At 44.9% G+C, this 21,231-nt stretch overlaps 1 protein-coding gene across 1 annotated transcript in view; it reads right to left on the minus strand.

Annotated features, from left to right (window-relative positions):
- Nucleotides 1-2,759: 2,759 nt before the first annotated feature.
- The window catches only part of LOC125285789 (solute carrier family 45 member 4), a 56,892-nt gene continuing 38,420 nt past the window's right edge, over nucleotides 2,760-21,231 (minus strand). The window contains 8 exon segments of the mRNA XM_048230396.1: nucleotides 2,760-4,571; nucleotides 4,972-5,183; nucleotides 5,603-5,702; nucleotides 6,107-6,533; nucleotides 6,535-6,899; nucleotides 6,901-7,331; nucleotides 11,633-11,812; nucleotides 16,803-16,991. Of these exon segments, the coding sequence (XP_048086353.1) occupies nucleotides 4,197-4,571; nucleotides 4,972-5,183; nucleotides 5,603-5,702; nucleotides 6,107-6,533; nucleotides 6,535-6,899; nucleotides 6,901-7,331; nucleotides 11,633-11,812; nucleotides 16,803-16,991 (2,279 nt within the window). The 3' untranslated portion in view covers nucleotides 2,760-4,196.

Here is a 21,231-nt window from a genome sequence, read left to right on the forward strand (position 1 = left end):
AATGATGGTGACAATAGATTTCTTATCAGAACATCCTCCATGTAGCCTGGGAGAACCCAGACGAACCTGTTAGCAATTTAGATTTTAGAAGTGGTCTGGTGTTAACCAGGCTATCCTCCATGGCCATTGCGAAATTGGAATGAAATTTGACAATCTGGCATTCACCACATAGCTATATCTTTAGCCTACATTATTAAACGATAAATAATCTACTCATAATGGAGTTATCTGGTTTTATATTCGGTAGTGAGAATGTTTTAGATTTGTGAACAGAGAATGAATAATGGTTTAAATTATATTATTGCATCCATTTGAACAGTTGCAAAGTTACGAAAAAAGGTAATATTTTTTTGTTGTATGTAAGGAACTAAAAGGTCTCTTCAAGTCTTATGACCAACCAAAGGATTTATAACATATTAATGACCAATTAAACATTAAATTTCAATACATTAAAAAAGGAAAAATATGTGTACTTCTGAATACGGTACTTAGTCCTAAGTATTTTTAAAAGCAAGTACCTCTGTACTTCAACTTAAGTAAAAAATCTGACTTAGCAACATTCACTTTAGTAAAGAAATTGTGTACTTCGTCGAAATTGTGTACTTCGTCCACCTCTGCTAAGGCCAGCAGGTGACTGCATGTCATGTCTGCAACTTAGTGAGAGACATTCTAAATGAGTTCAGAGAGAAGTCGGAATAAAATAAACAGACAGGAAACAGTTTGGTTAAGATTCTTTAAAGGTGCATTCAATACAGTGTTTTTTTTTTCAATGTTTCTATATTAGAAGGCTCAAGCTTATGTACAGACTTTATATACATGTCTTTTAGAAAAAAAATCCTAATATAAAATAATCAGCTTTTTAATAGCAGCAAAAGAAACTATTTAAATGAATATTTACAACTTTGAATAACAAGGCATATAGTACACTGCAATTAGTCTGTATTTCCCCATTCATAGTTTTTTTTTCCTTGAAGTAACATCCATATAAATTTCCTCAAGAGAAAAATTCTGACTCCCAGTTCATTCTAAGACTCAAAATGTGTAACATAATTTATCAGTGAAGATGTGAGAGACAGTTAAATTTTCCTATGATTAATAAAATAACTGAAAAAAGCAACCGGTGCATTCTTAGGACAAAAAAAGTCTGTTCAAGAAATAAAAATTTCCGCAGTGGGATTTAAAGTGTGATTTGTAAACCAGACAGACTGTAAAGACGTGAGGAAAGGGAAACAATTGAGGTGTGATTTTTATCGCGTGTGCACACACACGCACACAAACACACACAAACATACACTGCGTGATGGACCACACAGAGACTGACACGCACATACACGCTCACTCACTCACAACTGTATTCCAGTCGTAACCAACCCACATCCCTTGCATTAACTCTACTGTAAATATATCTCTCTGTATATATATTTTCTTTAAATAAAAGTTGAAGTGTCCATTACCAAGAGGTCAAAAAATAAATATCCACAGTTCAATTATTTCTTTCTTTTGCAAGATGATTTTCTAAAACTGTATGTGCAAGTTCTGTGCAATGTCAGATCTTCTGCTCGTAACACATAGAAAAACAAACAAATATTACATTCAGTACTTGACATTGTCACCTGATGGAATCAAAAGTTCTACTCCCCAAGCAAGGCCTAATTCAAATCACTCCATGTCAACATTCTGCCATCTGCAGCAAGAGTTCTGGAGCTGAATACATACTCCATTGCTTCTCAGAAACACCCAGTTTGCACTTCAAGTATTTAAAGACAGCTGTTCTCAAAAAAAAGAAAATCTATGAATACATTTCTGTAGTAAATAGAATATACCAACAACCATTCATGCATGACAATTTCACCCCAGTGTTATAAAACAAATCAACTTTACTGAGGCAGATAGCATTATTGCAACTGATTATTTGCCTGATTTCTCAGTAAGGGAAAACAATAATTTCTGTCTTCAAGTTTGGCTTCTCTGAGACACTGAAAATGTACTTCGCTGTTAATTCGATTCTCTACTTCTATGGAACAGAAGTATTACCATCATAAGTAATGTAAAATGGAAACCATTTTTTAGAAGAAGAAAAATATATATACCTGTGGTAACATTACACCTCCGACTGATAGCTTTGCAAAAAGGAGGGCAGAACTCAGAACTAAAGGGCCCTACTCTGCCCTATGAACATGCCATTGGAGAAAAAAAAAAAAAAAGGTTTTAGGGCGCAGAACAATATGCCCTGAATACGCCAAAACATACAGCGATTTCTCCCTATGGAGAACTGTTAGGCCACAGCTATGGGTCATCACCATGGTCTTTGTCCCCATCTTAAGCTGTGCAAACATAAGAGTGAAAAGGAGATTGAATCACGGTGAGGACTTGTTTGGAAGATCCGACTGTGTGGGGAATTTTAGAGAAAGACTAAACTAAAGTCTTACTCTCTTCTTTCATCCAACCCCCACTCCACTGCCGCACATGCAGCAACCAGGTGCAAATGTAAACAGACTAGTGAGAGGACTTAACTCAACTCAATACTTTTTTTGTTTGTCAGAAACAAACATAGGAGATTGTGTTTTGAGGACAGGACAAAAAAGGGAAAAGAAAAACAAAAAAATCAGAGAGAGAAAAAAAAAAAAAAGAGACAGACACCGCTACATTTGTCTTCATGGTAATTCCTGCACAGTTCAAGTTCTGCCACAAAAGTGCTGCCAGCAACAGGCACCATCAGCCTCAAACTCCCCTAAAGTCGCCCCCCCCCCAACCACCACCCCGTCTCCTCCAAGCACAGGCACACCTGGATATAAACATCTCTGAAGTGACATCCAGCAAAGAGCATTGACCTTGTGTCGAGAGACAGCCAACTCCAAAAGATTAAAGAAACGAAAACGAAGGGAGCTGAGAAAAAAAACAAATGTCCTTTCAAACGGCTCCACTTCTCCATCCTGTTGCTTCTCTTTTATTTGGTATCAGGCTAATACTCTACAACTCTGATGCAGCATTGAGATTTTTTATTTGTTATATCGATTCTAAAAAGTGTTTCGACCGCCTTCGACCACCATGAGATCTAATGCCCTTGAGGTGGCAATGTCAGGCTTTGCGCAGAAAGGTTGAGGATGTGTGTGGACCTGAAACATCTGGTTAAAACGAACACCAGATGGACCCAATGAGACCGCTCCAGAAGACCCAGGCAAACCCCCTCAGGTACTGCCATAGTGCCTTATCCAGGTGTCAAAATTGAGCTCTTCGATGCCCAACTCGGGGAATGACCCCAAAATCTCAGAGCGCTCCTGATGATGTGAGCACCTAAACACACCAGCTTTCTTGTATTTTTAAATAAAGCCAAGTGAAGTCTACAAGTCCACAAAGTAAAACATTACTCTGATAAGAGTCGTTTAACTGGGCAACTTTTGGTAACTGCAATGTCTCCAGTCATCATGAGACATCAGGTCGAACAAGAAAAGAAAATGCTAAATATAATAACTTAAGGGAAAATATAAATGTTTGTATATGTATGTATATATCTCTATATGTATATTCAAAGGAAATATTCTCACAGACATTTTTGTTTAAACTTTCCTTTCCATCTTTACATTGGGGGGTAAAAGTGAGTGGGAGAGGTGTGTGTCTTTCACAGAGTTCCTCCACACCATCCTGAACACACTTCCCCCCCTGACCCCTGATGTGTCCAGTCCAGGGACGCCCCCTGGTGGCCCTGAGAGGGAGAGACGGGCAAGTGCCCGCTCCACACTGAGCCCTGAGTCCGGCCAGGCCAGGCCCACAAGCTCGAGAAGAAAAAAATGCGCGCGCACACACACACACACACACACACACACACACATACAAACAAAAATGAACTGAGGACGAAATAAAGAAACAGCTTTTTTAGTCTCTTGTTTCAAGTTCTATCCTCTGGTCCTCTCTCGCTCTCTCTCTCTCGCTCTCTCCTGGACGCATGCAAGAGAATGAGATCGGAGACCACTGTGCACTGATGGGAATGTTTTATGCCTCATTGGTGACAACCACTTTGAGGCTGTGAGTGTGTGAGTGTGTGTATGAGTGTGTGTGTGAGTGTGTGTATGAGTGTGTGTATGAGTGTGTATGAGTGTGTGCGTTGTTTGTCACAACCGCTGTGGAGTGCTGCATTGCGTTGAGTCTTGTTTGTCATACGCTAGTCTGTTTTCATGCACTTCGTTCCTCGTGCACGGTCACAGGGTGGACTCGCACTCCACCTTGCAGGTGGTGGTGGCGGCACCCTTGCGGGTAAGCTTGAGCACGCTGGGCTTCTCCACGACTTCCAGGGACGAGGTCGCCGACGAGGACGTCAGCGCTTTGGTCTGCTCGCCCTTGCCGTGTGCCCCGTCGCCGTCCTGCGGGTAGATGACCAAGAAGCACGCGGTCAGGAAGCCCAGGAAGGAGCCGCCGGACGCCACGATGGGGATGACGCGCACGCTGCCCGTGGCCTCCACCATGGCACCCAACGCCGACGCCACCAGGATCTGAGAGATGTACACCTGGCACGACAGGATGGCGCAGTCGATGCCAAAGCCTCGCTTGGAATTGCCTGGACTGTGGTGGATGTACTGAAAGAAACGGAGAGGAAAACACGTGAACACCACCACTAATTTAGCAAATTTCCGATTAGCTATTGATGTCAAGTACTTTGTACTTACACCATTCATATCAATCACTATGGGCCGGTTTGCTGTTCAAGGATTAAGCCTAGTCTTAGACTAAGAGCTTCTTTTTAATGGGGATTTTCATTCAGGTTCTTTTTGAGCCTAAGAAGAGGCTTAATCAGTGTGCCAGAAACCGACCCCAAAAGAACAGTTTCATGGGTCATGGAAATCCTACAACATGAGCGCATGAACAGAGTAGATGTGCTCTATTAGCTCTGCCTCAATAGCACGGTATCTATTGAGAATGGTACTCCTCAGCATCCTTAAGTGAATAATCAACATGATCTCTGCGGTGGCCTCTCACCTCTTTGATTTCGTGGTACTGGCCGAGCAGTGCGTACGGGCAGTAGGAGATGCTCATGGAGATGACCCCCATGCTGCTGATCATCACCATGGCCACGTAGACGTTGGGGAACATGGCCATGACGGCCGTGCCGATGGAGAAGCCCAGCGTGCCCAGGATGTAGATGACCTTGATGCTGAGGTCAAAGTTGTCCAGGTACTTCTGGAGTAGCGCTGTATGAAGGGCAACAGTAAGCAGAGACATCAGATGGGAAATTAAGATGGGGACAGAGGGTCCACTGTGGCAGTCAGAGGGTGGGTACCTGCCACATGTCTGTGTATATGCATTGGCCAGTAAACCTGCTCTGTTAGTGTCTGTGCACGTTTGCATCTGTATGCTTCTGTGAGTGGATCTGCTACTGTATATGGCGTGTTGTGAGTAGGCGTCTGCAAGTCTGTATAGGTATTGGTATATGTGGCAGAGTGTGACTACTTTATTAGTGTGTGTTTTATTTTGTGTGTGTGTGTGTGTGTGTGTGTGTGTGTGTGTGTGTGTGTGTGTGTGTGTGTGTGGCTGACTGTATCTATCTATCTATCTATCTATCTATCTCTCTCTCTCTCTCTCTCTCTCTCTCTCTCTGTGTGTGTCTCACCTGAGCACACGGCAGCTGTGGCAGCGTAGATGACCAGTCCCCAGCAGCCCATCTGCACTCCTTTATGATAGTTATACAGAGCTGTGGAGTTGGCAGCAGCCTGATACAACACATACACAACACATACACACGGCATCAGTCCAGCAGCAAACTCACCCTTCTGATGAATGAGCAGGACTTTCAGCATTGTTGCAACTGCGCGACTAGCACTGAATTAAGGTGATACTCTTTGGAAGACATTTTTGTTAATGTCATCTTAGAGAGGCATGTGAATGGTCTAACAGTGGCTCATAGATTGCAAATTTACCGCTGGATATCATGGTATAATATCATCAGTATATGATACCATCAATATATATGATGCCATCAATATATATATATGATACCATCAATAGTGTATGATACCATCAATAGTGTATGATACCATCAATAGTGTATATAACCCATTGCTAAAAGGTTTGCTGCTTTGATGCCACGTGCCATTTTTATATCTATGATCCTTACCGTAGGGTCTCCCTCAAAGATGACCTGGCCCATGAAGTCAGTGTAGAAGACGGCCTCTGCGATGATGGAGAACCAGGTGAGCAGGTGGCAGATGCAGAGGCGCATCAGCTCCCGGGGCATCTTCAGCATGGACATCCACAAGAGCCGGACGGTGGTCTCTGTCTCGCCCTCCTCGCTCTCCGTGTCGCCGCTGGAGTTGGTGTTGCCGCTCTGGTGGCGCGCGCGCTTGGCGGTCGTGGTCGTGCGCTTGCGCTGCTGCCGCTTCTGCATCTCGTAGATGTCGTTCATGCTGCGCGACGACTTGATGAGGAGGGCGGCGTTGGCGCGCCGGTAGCGGTAGCGGTGGGAGCCCACGCGGCCGTAGTAGGAGAAGGTGCAGGACGGCTGGCGGTAGAAGGTGTGGCGCCGGCGGCGGATGGAGGCGTTGGCTGGAGGCCTTGAGGCCCGAGGGGCCCGAGCGCGGCCGGCCGTTGGCGCCCACGCCATTGCCGTTGGCGTCGCCGCCGCCGGGCGCGTGGCCGTTGGGCGACTTGGGCGAGTCGTCCAGCTGGCAGTTGTTGAGCAACGCCTCTTCGCCGCCCTCACGCTCCAGCTCCTGGAGGAACGCCGACAGGCGGCTGAAGCGGGCGGTCCCCGCTCCTCCTCCGCCGCCGCCGCCGGACGGTCCGTCGCTGGCCCGGCTGGCCATGCGCAGGAAGTCCTGGCTGCCGGCGCTGCTGCTGCGCCTGGGCGGCGAGCCGTGGTACGACGACAGCCGGTCGGCGAAGATGGACGGCTCGATCTGCCGCAGGAAAGGACGCGTCGGCCTCCAGGTGGTCCAGCGTGGCGTCGGCCATGGCCAGCACCGAGTCGCTCTTGCTCCGCACCATCTCCACGTCCAGGAACTCAATGTCCAGTTCGTCCCGCTCGTCCTCCTCGTCGTAGAGGTCGCAGCGCTCGTCGCCGTCCTCGTCCTCGTCGTCCAGCAGCAGGTGCGGCTGGCCGTGATGGGCCAGGCTGCCGTTGAGCTTGACTGAGGAGAGCGTGTCGCCCTCCTCGTCCAGCCGGTCCTGCTGCGGGCTGTACTGCAGCTCCTCGATACTGAACAGGTGCAGCGCCACTGACCCGGTGAAGAGCACGGCCGCAAACATGAACAGGATCTGCTCCTGCGACTTGAACGTCCGGCCCAAGAAAGTGTGGGTCCAGTCTAGGCCGCCCAGCGCGTAGCCCACAGCTCCACCAAGACCTGCAGGCACAGACAGAGTCAGAGATTAGCAACAGCTCTGGAATAAGCCAATCATGTCTAAACACAGCTCTGTCTAAAATTAAAAGAGCCACAACATACTATTCACTTCAGTTTGTTTTCAAGAACCCAGGAGTTAAAAGTGATCCAAAATATTTGATTCCAACACTGATTAGGCCTTAATGACTTTAAGACTCCAACAATGACAGATTTAGCCATGAGGACTCAACAGTCTCAGCCAGCCTGGCATCCGACCAATTATGGACACCTTGTTAAATATATAATGATAATGCACGCCTGTTTAATGTTACATAATACAGTCGGAAATTGCTGACACGCTTCTTTATAACAGCGTGCCTGAACATAGTCCCAGTGAATGTGTTGTTTAATATCTGCCATGGACCAGTGGTCCCCATCATCAAAGCATGCCTTGGGTGGTGCATCTGGACTCACTCCATTCACACATTTGTGGGGTAAAACCTGGTCAAGAGGAGTGTTTTTGTAAAAGATTAAGTAATTAAGTAATTCAAAAATAAAGAGGTACATTTTACTCACACAAATTTGTTTTAGAAGTATAAAAATAAAAATAAAATAAAAATAAAAATAAAAATTCAGTTTCATCTTAAATCAGGGATGCAGAGGTATGGTCAAAAAGGAGTGAGATTATCGAAGCCCACGCCCCCACAGGATATATCATATAATTACATTTTGCCACTACCTCTGCAGGGGCGGAGTCAGAGGGGTGGCTCCGGGTGGCACAGGCCACCCTTGAAATTCGATTGGCCACCTCCAAATCTTAGTCTACAATTGGCCATTAACATGGTCTAAGGCAGGACCTTTCTTGATGCACTTGCAGCAGTTTGAAGTATCAGACGTCAGAAATGTAAGTGGTAAACACGCTTGCCTTTATTGGCCTACAGGCTACTGCTTGGGCTAACACACAAAGATATCTATTTACCTATTGCATCTGCCAGCCTATTTATCTAATCACACACTTAAGTCGCCGACATTTGATAGGTCATTAAGTGTTAACTGTAGGCTAGGCCTATACTTTTGTAAAAGTGTTTAATGGTAATAATGTCCTAATGTAATGTTAAGAAAACTTTTAATTTATGGTTCATCAAGCTTAGGCCTACTCACTAAACACTCATCGTGATCTAGGCTACATGTAGCGATATTCTGATGACATGTATGACCATTCAACCAGTCAAGCATTTGTTGTAAAATATTGAAATTATTGGAAGTTTACATAGCTTAGGCTAAACTGTATGCTTATTTCGTCCCCAATAGCTGTTTTATTCGTCCCGATCAGGAGGGATAAATGAAACATTGTGCACGTTCCACTTTTGCTTATAATAATTAAATAATTCCTGAACATGGGGCTGGACTGGCCATCTGGCATATTTTTCCTTTTTTTTTTTTATTGGCGAGCCAGTCTTTATAAAGTTCATTTTCCATAGTTTAAGTGTGACAACAAAATCATATGCCTGCGTTCTATTCCCAGAGCTTTCTCTGTCTATGATCTGCAGCGTTTCTCAAATTATGAGCCTCCTCGACAAGTAGATTGCTGGTCTCGGAGCCATAAATTTAAATTAAACCCCCACTTCTGTCTGTTAATTTGCGGCACAATTGAATGATATTATAGAACCGCGGACCGAAAGGTTTCCCCGATCAGGAAATACTCCTTAATTTGCAACTTTTTGTAGGCCTAACAGAGGTAGCCTAAATATCGTGCCTATGGCGATGTCCGCTTAAAAGAAAGAAAAGAAAAACATTTATTTCACTTGTCTCTCTGGATTGAACATAGAATGTGGGCTGTTCCTAAATAGATGAATGAGGGAGGGAGATTCCGTTAACAAAAAACCTAAAGTTTTGCTAACATTTTCTCCATTATTATCGTAAAATATGTCTCCATGCAGGGCAGGGCTGGTTCTAACCTAGGCTAGGCTACTATATTTGGGTGGGCTGGTAGAAATTTTGGGTGAGCAACATAGCAAAGCTGTCAAATTGGATCAAAACTAACATAAACACAAAACAATAAGTACTACCTAGCTTGAGTTACTGCAGCCAACAGCCAGGGATAGGCATGTCTGATGTATTTAAAATACAAATTTGTATTTTATTTAGTTGGAAAAAACTTTTATTTTGTATCAAAATACTTTATAGGTTTGTAGTTTAAAAATGCTGCCAAATACTTTTGGTAAAACCAATAACCTACTTTTGATGATGTGATTATAAAAGTGAAAAACAATGAATGCAGCACTGGTGCTGACTTGTAATTTGCCCACAGTTGTTGTGATCAGAATATTGAAATTCAGGCAGATAAGTAACATGTAGGTTGCTCACACACTCATCCCAACCTCAAGTTTCTTGAGAACTTTAGTCATCCAATTCAAATTTTACAACCCTCATCCACTTTCTTAAGTGTTAGTGCCTCACTCTCATCAAATTCTCTCATTCTGTAAATGAAAAGTTGCATATATTAGCCATAGTGTTACCCTAGACCTGACAGCATCATAACAGAGTGCAAAATAGTTCACTTCACTTTGCCCCCTTTCTCAATGCGCCCCAAAATAACGTTATTCTGCACGAAAATGTACAACATATTACATGTTTCAGAAATACTACCCATCCCTGGGAACAGGCAGATTACATCTTTAGTTGGCCATATAATGACATACTTAGGTTAATACTGTATTTCACCAGTTAGGGCACAAAAATGGCCAGTAGCTGCACTGTGTAGCCTATCTTGACATGTCTTTAAGTTTTGGGTTACAATATACAGGTAGTGGGCTCTCTGTTGATTTTAATGAGTAGGCCTAAGCCTAAAGTTACAGCATTTCTATCACAATTGACCAGACTTTGACCTTTTGTCTTTTAACAAAATTCTGGCTATGATTGTTCCTTGTATTGCATCATGAGCCATCTCTGCACCTATTGCATTCTACTGTAGCCTTAAGCCTAGCTCAGTCATTATGTTGTACCACATCACCCTCCATTAGAAGTGCAATGAGCTGCATTGAGCATAATAAACTGCATTTAGAATTCCAAATCCATATTTCCAGATATTTTGGTAAAAGTAACTTCATCGAAATCCGACATTGATTCAATGATTTATGGTTGACAATGTAATGTTGATTCTACATAGTTTCAATGCCCGTCTGCTATCTGGGATATTATACACAATGCTGGCAATGCTAAGAACAATTAGCATCCTCGTTTATCTTACTTACATTGAGTTGACTGTGTGGCTTAATCCACAGATGTGGTGAATCACTGTTTCGTTATGGTTTGCTAAGGAGTAACCCATTGCTTGAAATAGTGGAGAGCTGGGATGAGAACATTGTGTCAAATCTTCGCATTGTATCGCGGAGTGATTTATTATTAGCTGTGCAAAGTCTGAGTTGAAATGTCCAGGGATATTCCAACTCATGGAACGTCTCTCGGCCAATCAGAAACAAATAATTAGTTCCATAGAACCCAATTGTTGTATAACTAGCACTAACCTGGTATAGTTATTGTAAAGACTGTAATGACACATTAGGACAACCTAAACATTACACAATGCAAATGGTAGAAATTATGTGATTAGAAGACATCAAATATGGTTAACCTTACCTTTCTTGCAAAAAAGACCAGGCGCGACACAAAATTACTGGATCCCGAACTGATAGATGTAACGTTAAGTCCTTGCAGTGAGTGCAGTGAAGTGCAGCCCCGTAGCAGTAGGATAATGGTGCGCAGCAAATGGGATTTTTACGTGCGCAGCTTTTTGATTTAGTGTTGTCTTACACTTCCTATGTTTCATGGACTGTAACGGTAGGCTATGTGTTTATGTAGTCATTTTAATACAGAATTAACTTTGATGAAATTATAATCAGACACTTCAACCCCCCCCCCCAAAAAAAAACTCGTCGGATCTGCACGATTCACACAAGTCCCCCAGACAGCCGTGAAAAAGGCGGCATCCGCCAAAAGGCGCGCTGTTTGCATCCCTGTTAAATGAGTAACTTAAACATCACTAGTATCTCAAGTTCAAGTCAGAAGAACTAAAAGGGGGTATAGCATTGTAATATACAGTGCTTTAGTCACCAGTGTGATACACACAGGCAATTTTGTCATTCTTTGCATTCTAAATGTTAATCATTGCCATGTGAAACTCAGCTTCACTCAAGTTAATGTGTCTCCTCTATAGGGCTCTACACCAGTCTCACACTGTCAGAGTCTTGTGTAGTTTACTTTGGTGCGGAGATGAGGCAGTCACCAGGGATGTGGCGGACACTGATGCTGCACATGGGCCGTACCTGAGGAGAAGGCATGGATGTTGAGGGCCATGTCCTGCTCTTCAGTGTCAGCCACGTCCAGTAGGTAGGCCCGTATAGGGCCTTCCGTGGCGTCCGCGCAAAAGTCCAGCACCACCACCCCCAGCACGGTCAGCACGATCCCGATGGGTTGCTCGTTCGGCACGTCACCGAGGGCGAGACCTAGCGTGGACAGAACACATGGACCACGTAACAGTGTTAGTGCAGCTAGGCAGTAACTTAGCCTGAGGGACGTGGGGAGGCACTGACCGGCCCGACTGCGCCAGGCAGGGAGCAGAGACAGCACTCCCACACACTCAGTCACACACATGCACTCAGTCACACAATAACGAGTTTTAGGTAAACCCATTGATTCCCAACCATCTGCCCCAGTTACAAGTACACATAGTCATTGCACACACACACACACAGTGATGGTATTGAACCCATGTTGCAAGGGATAACACATCTACCCATGTTGATTGGTATCTGTGTATTGGCTGACTCACACTCCCCCAAACCCACACACACACACACACACACACACAGAGCCTCTTCCCCCTGGTCGTTGCCCATCTCCCATGATGCATCTGTCCTTTGACGCTTTGACTTTGACCTAGGGCATGCTTTGCTGTGCCTTGTTTGGGCCATCATCACAGAGAAAGTGTGCGTGCATGTGTGTGTGTGTGTGTGTGTGTGTGTGTGTGTGTGCGTGTGTGTGTGTGTGTCCTTGCGTGCCTGAGCATGTTGTTTTGGTCACAGACATTTTGAACACACACACAAATTGAATACATTGACTGTGCTTCAGAATTGCATTTGACTAGGCTATAGGCAACATGGTTATGTCAACGATGCCCGTTGCATGACCTCTGTCAGTACAGTGCTGTACCTTAAGCTTTCCAACAGCTGCAGAAATATAGCAATGTTTGCTGACTTTCCGCCCACGCGGCACAAACATGCTTTATCATTTAAACAGTCACACAAGGGAAATCTGTTTAGCGAACATATTTAGCTAATCAACATGAAGCACAGTGGGAGGGAGAGGGAGGGAGGGAGGGAGAGAGGGAGAGGGAAAGGGAGAGGGAGAGAGAACGCATCTCATGGCCCCCTTGAGTCAGAGCTGGAGAGTGCTGTAAGCAAAGCCTTTCTTCCTGACAATGGAGCTGCCGCACAGCAAGCTAGCGCTGGAGACAGGAAGCAGTTTCAGATAGGCAATGAAAGGTAGAAAAGGGGGCACAACAGGAAACATTTCCCTGTGAACTGGTTCCTAGTCCTTTCCCATGTCACGGAGAATGACAGGGTTCACACACACACACACACACACACACACACACACACACTACAAAAAGGGACACATATACACTCACTACGAGGAGTCTAGCCCACTCGCTGTCCCACGATCCCTTGTCTCCTTGTCTACAAGCTGGTCACAGAGCTGGAGTGCTGACATAGTTACTTGCTGTACCCTGGCTACCAAACAAACAAACTCACAGGTGTTTCTTTCCTTAAATTGCTGTTCGCACAATTCCCAACCACGAGACTCCCAAGTCAAGGTCAGTCTATTTGGCAGCGGCTGTGGTGTCGTGTGTACCGGAGCAAAATGCCAACTGGACAGCCTAAATGTGTTTTGACACTTCCCCTTTAGCTTCCTTGTAATTGGTCAGGTGGCTGAAGGGCATCCAACTTAACTAAGGCTACTGATCCTTTCTCCAGAGTGACTTGAGTATTATCAACCTGAGAGGAAATCATTTTCCTCAGCTTATTATATAAACTGATGGACAAAGGGATACCACCCCCACTGACCCCACCTCACAATTGACTTAGCTGAGCCAGTGTTCGCGTAATGTGGAAGTGTGTATCTGTATTGGCTTTGTATGTATTGACGTTCATTGATGTGTCGTGAACAGTGACGTCTATATCGTTTTCATCTGGGCTTATATTTATTTTTTTACATAAATCTGCGGCTTGGGTCATTATTTCGATAACACTTATTGTTCCTTCTGCCTAATCAATGAAGAAATGAGGTATTCATCTTGATCATTACAAATGGCCATTATAACATTATGAAGGAGATACTGTACATAAATGCTCTCTATGAAAGGAAAATCAATAATGGTATTGTTCATTTTATCAAAGGCAAACGACAGGTTAAACGACAGGTTAAACGGGAGTAATAACTACACTCATTATGTTCTAGATAAACAAGATATGGACCTATAATTGCTTATTACACCTTGGCTAATTTTGAATAATTTTTGAATAATTTTGTTGACATTTTATGAGTGTATACTGTGTACATGTCCGTGGGTGCATCTGCGAGTGCTTGTGTGGCTCATTCTCAGACAGGCACCCTGTGCAACTGAAAGTGTGAATTCCTGTCGCAAATAGAAATCACACCAGCTGACTGTCGCAGAGTCAAATGATCCGTCTGTACGTGCGAGGATCCACAGCGGCCCTCCAAACCTGGGCATTAGGCTGGCACACTCCTACGCAGCCCTGCTTATCTTATCTTGCTCTGCCAGTCTGACAGTGCCACGCCTGGCACCGTCTCGATCAACCGACTGTTCAGCAGACAAAACGTCTGAAACATGAACACATCTTAATTCTCCTCATTTCCACTATGCGCAAAGAGACATTGTTATTCAAGTCATGGAGAATGAGAGTGACACCTAAACTACTCCTGGAGATTGGGAGGCCAAATATTCTCATCAGCTTCAGCCTGTGGTGGGAGATCTGGGAGAACAGGCTATATTTCAAATCCACCTTTAGTCTTAAGATCAAACAGCACCTACACAAGATAGCCCTCATTTTAGTCTACTCTGTGGTAGCACACATCTAAAAAGCTTTTGAGTTACGGTGATTAGCACTCCACTGAACGCTTTTTCCCTCCTTGTCTTTATATTTATCCCTAGACATGACCTTTTTGATGGTTGGTGGTTGCCCTTTTTCATTTAATCCGCAGCTCAGGATCTTTAAGAAGATGCACTGTGCATTAAACAAGGAAAGATCTCTGCACTCATTGATCCAGCCTAGAGTATTTCCTTAACTTAACTTGCACGGTAATGGTGAAAGTGCTCAATGGCTGACTAGCCTACAAATGTGATACACCTATGAGCGAGCCGTTTGGATCGTTCAACGATTGTTGTGTGACGACGAGTCACGAGTGGGGCAGCCATGTGGTACTGGTTAGGGCTTCGGGCTTGTAACCGAAGGGTTGCCGGTTCGATCCCCAACCCAGTAGGAAAAATGTGGGAAGTGGTTGAGCACTGCTCTCCCATGCCCACACCCACAGCTGAAGTGTCCTTGAGCAAGGCACCTAACCCCTCACTGCTCCCCGAGCGCCGCTGTAGCAGGCAGCTCACTGCTCCGGATGTGCGTGTGTGCTCACTGTGTGTTTACTGTGTGCTGTGTGTGAGCCTCGAGGACAGAGTCACAAAGCCACAAAGTCATTGATGCAACTTTGCGTGTCAAGGAGTGGTTAGAAGGATGCATTTTGCCATGAGGCCATCCTTAAAAATATTTTTGTTTGCAGTAACAGCCAAAAAAAATTAAAAATGGGTCGGTAGGTAGGTCAATATTTTTTTTTTTTTCAAGATTCAAAGTAAAAAAAAAGTTCAATTTTGGTCATGGTGATTACCTAGGAATGAATTTACACAAATGTGCATATCGTGACGTAACTGACTGGGTCTTCAACCCGTGCCTTCAGGCGCACCATTGCAAACCTCATTCTGATGCAGGTTATATAGACCAGCCTTTCTCAAACTTCTTTGACCTGAGGCCCGGTCATGGCAGACTTTTGGGTCATAGGGCTCATCTACATGTACCCAGAAAGAAGGCTACAATAGCTCTTGGCCACGTTATATTGAAATTTGACTATACAATACTCAATGCTATACAGTGTATTATACAGTCTCTGCTCTGTTTCTAAGGAAGTTCCAAAAACAACGCCGTTCTATTAAGTTTAGTTAAATAAATAAATAGCCTTCCAACAGGTTGAAGCGAGCTTTGATCCCAACGCTATCGATTAGTTTCATTGAATGAATGCTCATACCACCACTTAATTGTAGGGCTCCATGTTTAATGACATCGATAGCAGAAACGTTTGTTTTTTTTTTTTCGTCGATCCGCGGTTTCTTGATCAACTGCGCAGCAAATTATCAGATGAAGCACGGGCCTAATTTCACTCCACGACTCCGCGGACCAGCAGTCTCCATGTTGCGGACCCATATTTTGAGAAATGCTGAATAGACCACAACCAATTTCAATACTCCGACACGGTCACCGCTAGACTAGGGGAGAAGGGATGAGAAAAGATCTGGCCACAGTTCTTCCAGAACTTCGTAACAGCGTTATCAGTTTGTGTGAATGAAACGGTGACATCGTAAAACCAATGGTGTAGAGATGACGCCACAGGTTTTTGGTGTATGTATGTAGGTAATTTATATTCACAATACTTGGGCCTACTAAAATAACTATTATTTTATTGCATTTGTATTGGTTGTTTAGAGTAAAAAAAAAAAACAATCGGTCGGTATTAACGCAAGTTTACAACCGGCAAGTCGGTCGGACTAAAAGGGGAAAAAAAATAAATATTTGGGTCGGTTCTAAATTGACAGGGTCGGTCGGGTTACGGCAAACGAAAATATTTTTAAGGATGGCCTGATGGTCCTCTGAACCAATGGTGTGACTCATTTCTTGAGAACCAAACATTTGATCTACCTTATACAAAGAAGATACTTTGGCTACCCCATGTACTTTGCTTCTCAAAAAAAAATGATTGATGCGACTTGGCATCTCCATGATATTACAAGAATGTGTTGGGCCTGTCATTTAATTAAGAAAATAAATTAAAGCTGGCTGGCTATGGTTGTTAGCCTAGTGGTACTATAGCCTACTGTAGTTACTCTATGCAACAACAACGGGTTAGTGTGTGCTCACTGTGTGTTCACTGTGTGCTGTGTGTGTTTCACTAATTCACGGATTGGGATAAATGCAGAGACCAAATTTCCCTGACGGGATCAAAAGAGTATATATACTTATACTTATTGTGCACTGTGCAAAGTCCTGCACTCATAGACCCAGTATGTGTGTACTTCCTTACTGTTTTTCACCATTAGAATGGTGAAGGTGCACAGTGGTCAGCTGACCGACGGGGCCCTCAGATGGGATTTACCTATGAGCGAGCCGTTGAGGAAGAGCGCCACGCCAAGGAGCACACCAACGCATAGCGCCAGGATGAAGGGGCGCCGGCGGCCCCAGCGCAGCGTGCAGCGGTCACTAGCCGAGCCAATCAGCGGCGTGAAGATCAGGCCCAGGACGGGACTCAGGAACCACGTCAAGCTGTAGTATTGTTCTGGAAGACCTGCAGATTGAAAGATAGACATGGACAGAGAGAGAGAGAGGGGGAGAGAGAGAGCCCATTAGAAAAACAACTATAAATCTACAACACTATCAACACAACAAACAAAAAAAAAAGTTAATGCTCACACGTAAGGTCAGGGTTTAACAGGCAGCTGTTATTGTGTCACGCCACTAATCCCCTATGCCTGGGTTCATGCACAGCTCAATGCAGGGGGAGAGCTCAAAGCCATGTCATGTCATTTCTTCCCTCTTTCCCTCAATGGGATTGGTTTCCTCTTAAGCACGGAGCGTTTCATTCAAAATATTACACTCCCTACGCGACAGGAAAAGGCGGCCATAAATAGCCCGCCATGGTCAGCAGTGGCCGGTTGTAGTAATCCACCCCAGACTGGCAACAGCCCCACCCCTTGGGGTCACTCCATAAAATATACCTTTCATTGTTTTTGCTCTGTGTTGCTTTTTCAGGGAACAGGCCGTCTGATTCGCTGGAGACGGGGTAAAAGTAATATCGTGGGCACTGCAGCAGACATGGCTAGGCAACACAGCTGGCAACGTAGCTCTTTTTTTGCAGCACGGTTTGTGCTTAAGGAACAAAAGATGACGGCAGTGATCTCATCATTTATTAATTGTGATGGAGCGCGAGTGCTCTGTGTGCGAGAGGGTGTGATGCAGAGACTGTGAGAACTAAAATGATGTCAAGCTTACGTCGTTTGGATTATTTTAGATCAAGAATGAAAATGATGTGCTGTGTTCTCACTCTTGCACTCAAACGTCCCAGACAAATACCACGATAAAAAAAAAAAAGAAAGACACTTGAATATCAGATGTCTCTATTTGGCTCTGGTAAAAAAAGACGTGAAAAGCCGACCCAAAATAGACGCGTGTCATCCCATCATTGTTTTGCAACGACCCCACTCTTTATCCTTTATGACCATGACAGGTTTGTACATCAAATACAACCAGTGTATCAAATCTCTTACTCGTACACATTTGGACTCTAGTTTTGTCTCTGTCTCTCTCTCACGCACTAACATTATGCAACCGTCCTCTAAAAAAAGGGAGCGTAGATTTAAGTTGCATAAGCAGGGCAGGGGAAAGAGGGGGAGGATGGCAAGGATCTCTTTTTGGAAGGTCACATAGGTTCAGCCGGCCCCGGGCACCATCAAACTGGCACCGACTCCGCCACCTAATCACCTATTCCAGGGAGGTGCCAGCACCTGAGGCGGGCACTCTGTAAATAATGAGTCCTACAGTATGGGGCGGTGGGTACAGAGGTGATTCATGTTGTCCACTCCTTAATGAGCCCTCGAAGCCTTTGTGCTACTGAACGGAACCCTGCTGGAGGCGCAGGGCACTGGAAGCCTTGAGAAAAGCTGTGGCCAACCTTTGTTTGCTGGATCTGAAAAAAAGTGACTTGCTTAGTGGTCCTCAGCCGGGCTGGTGCCTGGTTGTTTGTTTGTTTATGTCTCCATCTGTGTGTGTGTGTGTGTGTGATGACAGTGGAAAACAATGACCACGGTGGGATCAACATGATCTATATTTAGTGATAGATCAAGCCCTGGCTTGGACAGGTTCTCGAGAAGGCGTCTTTCACGGAACGAAGCAAACTGCATCGCTAGAAAGACCACCCCTTTAATAGGATTGGCATCCCACGTGTCCACCCACCCCACCACCACCCTCCCCCTGCTCCTCCTACACCCTCAGCCGACCTCTCCGTCAGTGATCAAAGCCACTAGGAAGGAGGCTGGGGGGTGGGGGGAACGAGGAAAGAGTGAAGATGCCTCTTCAGCTTGCTTTCACTTCCGCGAGGGAGCGTGCCAGCGACCGCGTCGGTGCCAAGCCTGTTATGCGATGTGATGAGACCACAGGCACAGCAGCCAGACTGCCCGGCCAGGCTCCCAGCAGGAGACAGGCGTCCTTTTGGACACATCCTTCCGTGGTGGAAGCTGGTGATAGTGCGTGGGCGGTGAGGGGGAGAAGCCGCCGCTGCTGCTTGCTGACCAGCTTAGTCATCGTTAGTCAGATTGAAATAAATAAAAAAGTAAAATAAAAAAACGTTAAGCTTTCAGCCCGGGGCGTTTTTTTTCTCCCCCTTTCCATAATGCTACAGCTGCTGCCTCATGTTGTGTTGTAAAAACGGTTTCATCTTTTTAAAACGTCCAAGGGCAGGTGTCCATTAAAGTTTAAAGGATACACACAGAGAAAAGAAAGCCCGAAACACACACGCAAACCACCAAAATGACATGTCTGAGACTGCCAAATTAACCCAGAGTAAATTAAAAAACCACTCAAGGTCAGAGTGCCACAAAGTGATTGATGCAGCTTTGCGTGTCAAGGAGTGGTTAGAAGGATGCATTTTGCCATGACGGAACCAAGAGTGTGACTCATTTGAGAACCAAACATTTGATCTACCTTATACAAAGAAGATACTTTGGGTACTCCATGTACTTTGCTTCTCAAAAAAAATGTATTTATGTGACCTGGCATCTCCATGATATTACAAGAATGTGTTGGGCCTGTCATTTAACCAAAAAAATAAATGAAAACTTGCTGGCTATGGTTGTTAGCCTAGTGGTACTATAGCCTACTGTAGCTACTCTATGCAACAAGAGTGATTATTTTCAGGAATTTGAAATCTAACAAAACAGCAAAAATCGGCCCTACCACTGTTATGGAAGTGAAACCAAAATGAAAAAATTTAATCATCATGCTTGTTAGGTAGGCCAACAATTGGTTCCATTTTCTTTCTTCTTCTCTTTCTGTCGCCAACCACATCATTTTAAAACAAACATATAAAGAATAAAGCTGGGCGGAACGACGCTGCACTCGGAAGTGTACGTGTACGTGTGCGTGTGTGAGGGTGAGGGAGACGTGCGAGGAACCCGGTAGCTTTTATCAGCTCTGAAGTGGAAGGAGACAGGATCTGAGGGGAGAGGCCCGCTCGCTGCGTTCACATGAGGCGTTCGCGCCCACTGCGGACTGGTGTGGAAACACGCAGGCAAACCCCAGGCCCGGCCCAAAAAACGCACAGTTCCCTCTCGGACGTACTCCAGCACCTACTTCCTGCAAATCCGCCGCAGCCCTGTGACCATTTATGGGACACCACTTCCAAAGAGGATCGTGGGATTTCGTCCCCCCCCTTCCCCTCATTTTTTTTCCATTTATTTCAAAACCTGCTGTTATACATACAAACAAAAATTGCACAGACGACAAAAGATTTAAATCAGTCGGTAAACACGCATTACTTGTTCCTTACGAAGGCAAGAAGAAAATGACAAAAAAAAAAAAAAAAAAAAACTAACAAGCAAAAGCCGGTAAACATCCAAACAGGACGTCAGATTATAGTAAATAATGACAAGGGTCCTTTTTTCCCACCAGGTCAAAAATGGCGAACAATACTGAGAGCCGAGTGACTCGCTGTGGCCACAGGAAATATTTACCGTGTAGGAAAGCAGGGTTGAGACCAGGTCAGCGCCACAGAGAGTGGACTCGCGTTCTAGAACGAATACTACCAGACCCCACCACCACCACCACTACTACTGGAGGGGAGGGGGGCGTACAGACCCTGCAGACCCCCACTGTTGTGGCTGCTGAAGGGGGGGGGGGGGTGTTTATGGCATATTGTGAGAATCCTGGGAGCCTTGACCGTCGGCGGCCTCTTGCCTTGTCCAGGGGGGCTTTATTTATCTGCTCTCGGAGCTCTCAGCTCGGAGGTCTTCTGAGAGACGTGCTTCAGTGGGACTCCCACACACACACACACAGCTGCACCACAATGCAATGTCACTCTCACAGGCCCTTTGAGTAGACAACCTGGGGACCAATCTGGGCAACAATCTGGGTTACGCCAGCCCAGCAGAGAATGCAGTCCAGAAGGTTTGCCAGTCAACAATCTGCATGTGAAACAGAGGCCCACTACCAGGCACACTGCAAACAGAGTGGCATCCGTGTAACTCAACATTTGCACAGTGACGTCTCTTATTGGTCATGTGATGGTAGCTCTTTCCATTAGTGTGAAACAGAAGTACCAGCTTTATACTGTTTACCTTCTGATGGAGAATGTGAGCTGGAATTAGACCATCACAACACAAGTTAGTTTCACCCTACTGACGGTGTGTCTATGACCATCTTCTCTTCTGTACAGTATATGCTATATTGTGGGGCAAGGCAGCTTTTAGTTGTTAGGGCAGGCATACTGTTTACACTAAAACAGAGGACCCTAAAAATAAACAGAATGCAAGTGA

Source organism: Alosa alosa, chromosome 20 (assembly GCF_017589495.1).
Source record: "Alosa alosa isolate M-15738 ecotype Scorff River chromosome 20, AALO_Geno_1.1, whole genome shotgun sequence".
NCBI lineage: Eukaryota > Metazoa > Chordata > Actinopteri > Clupeiformes > Clupeidae > Alosa > Alosa alosa.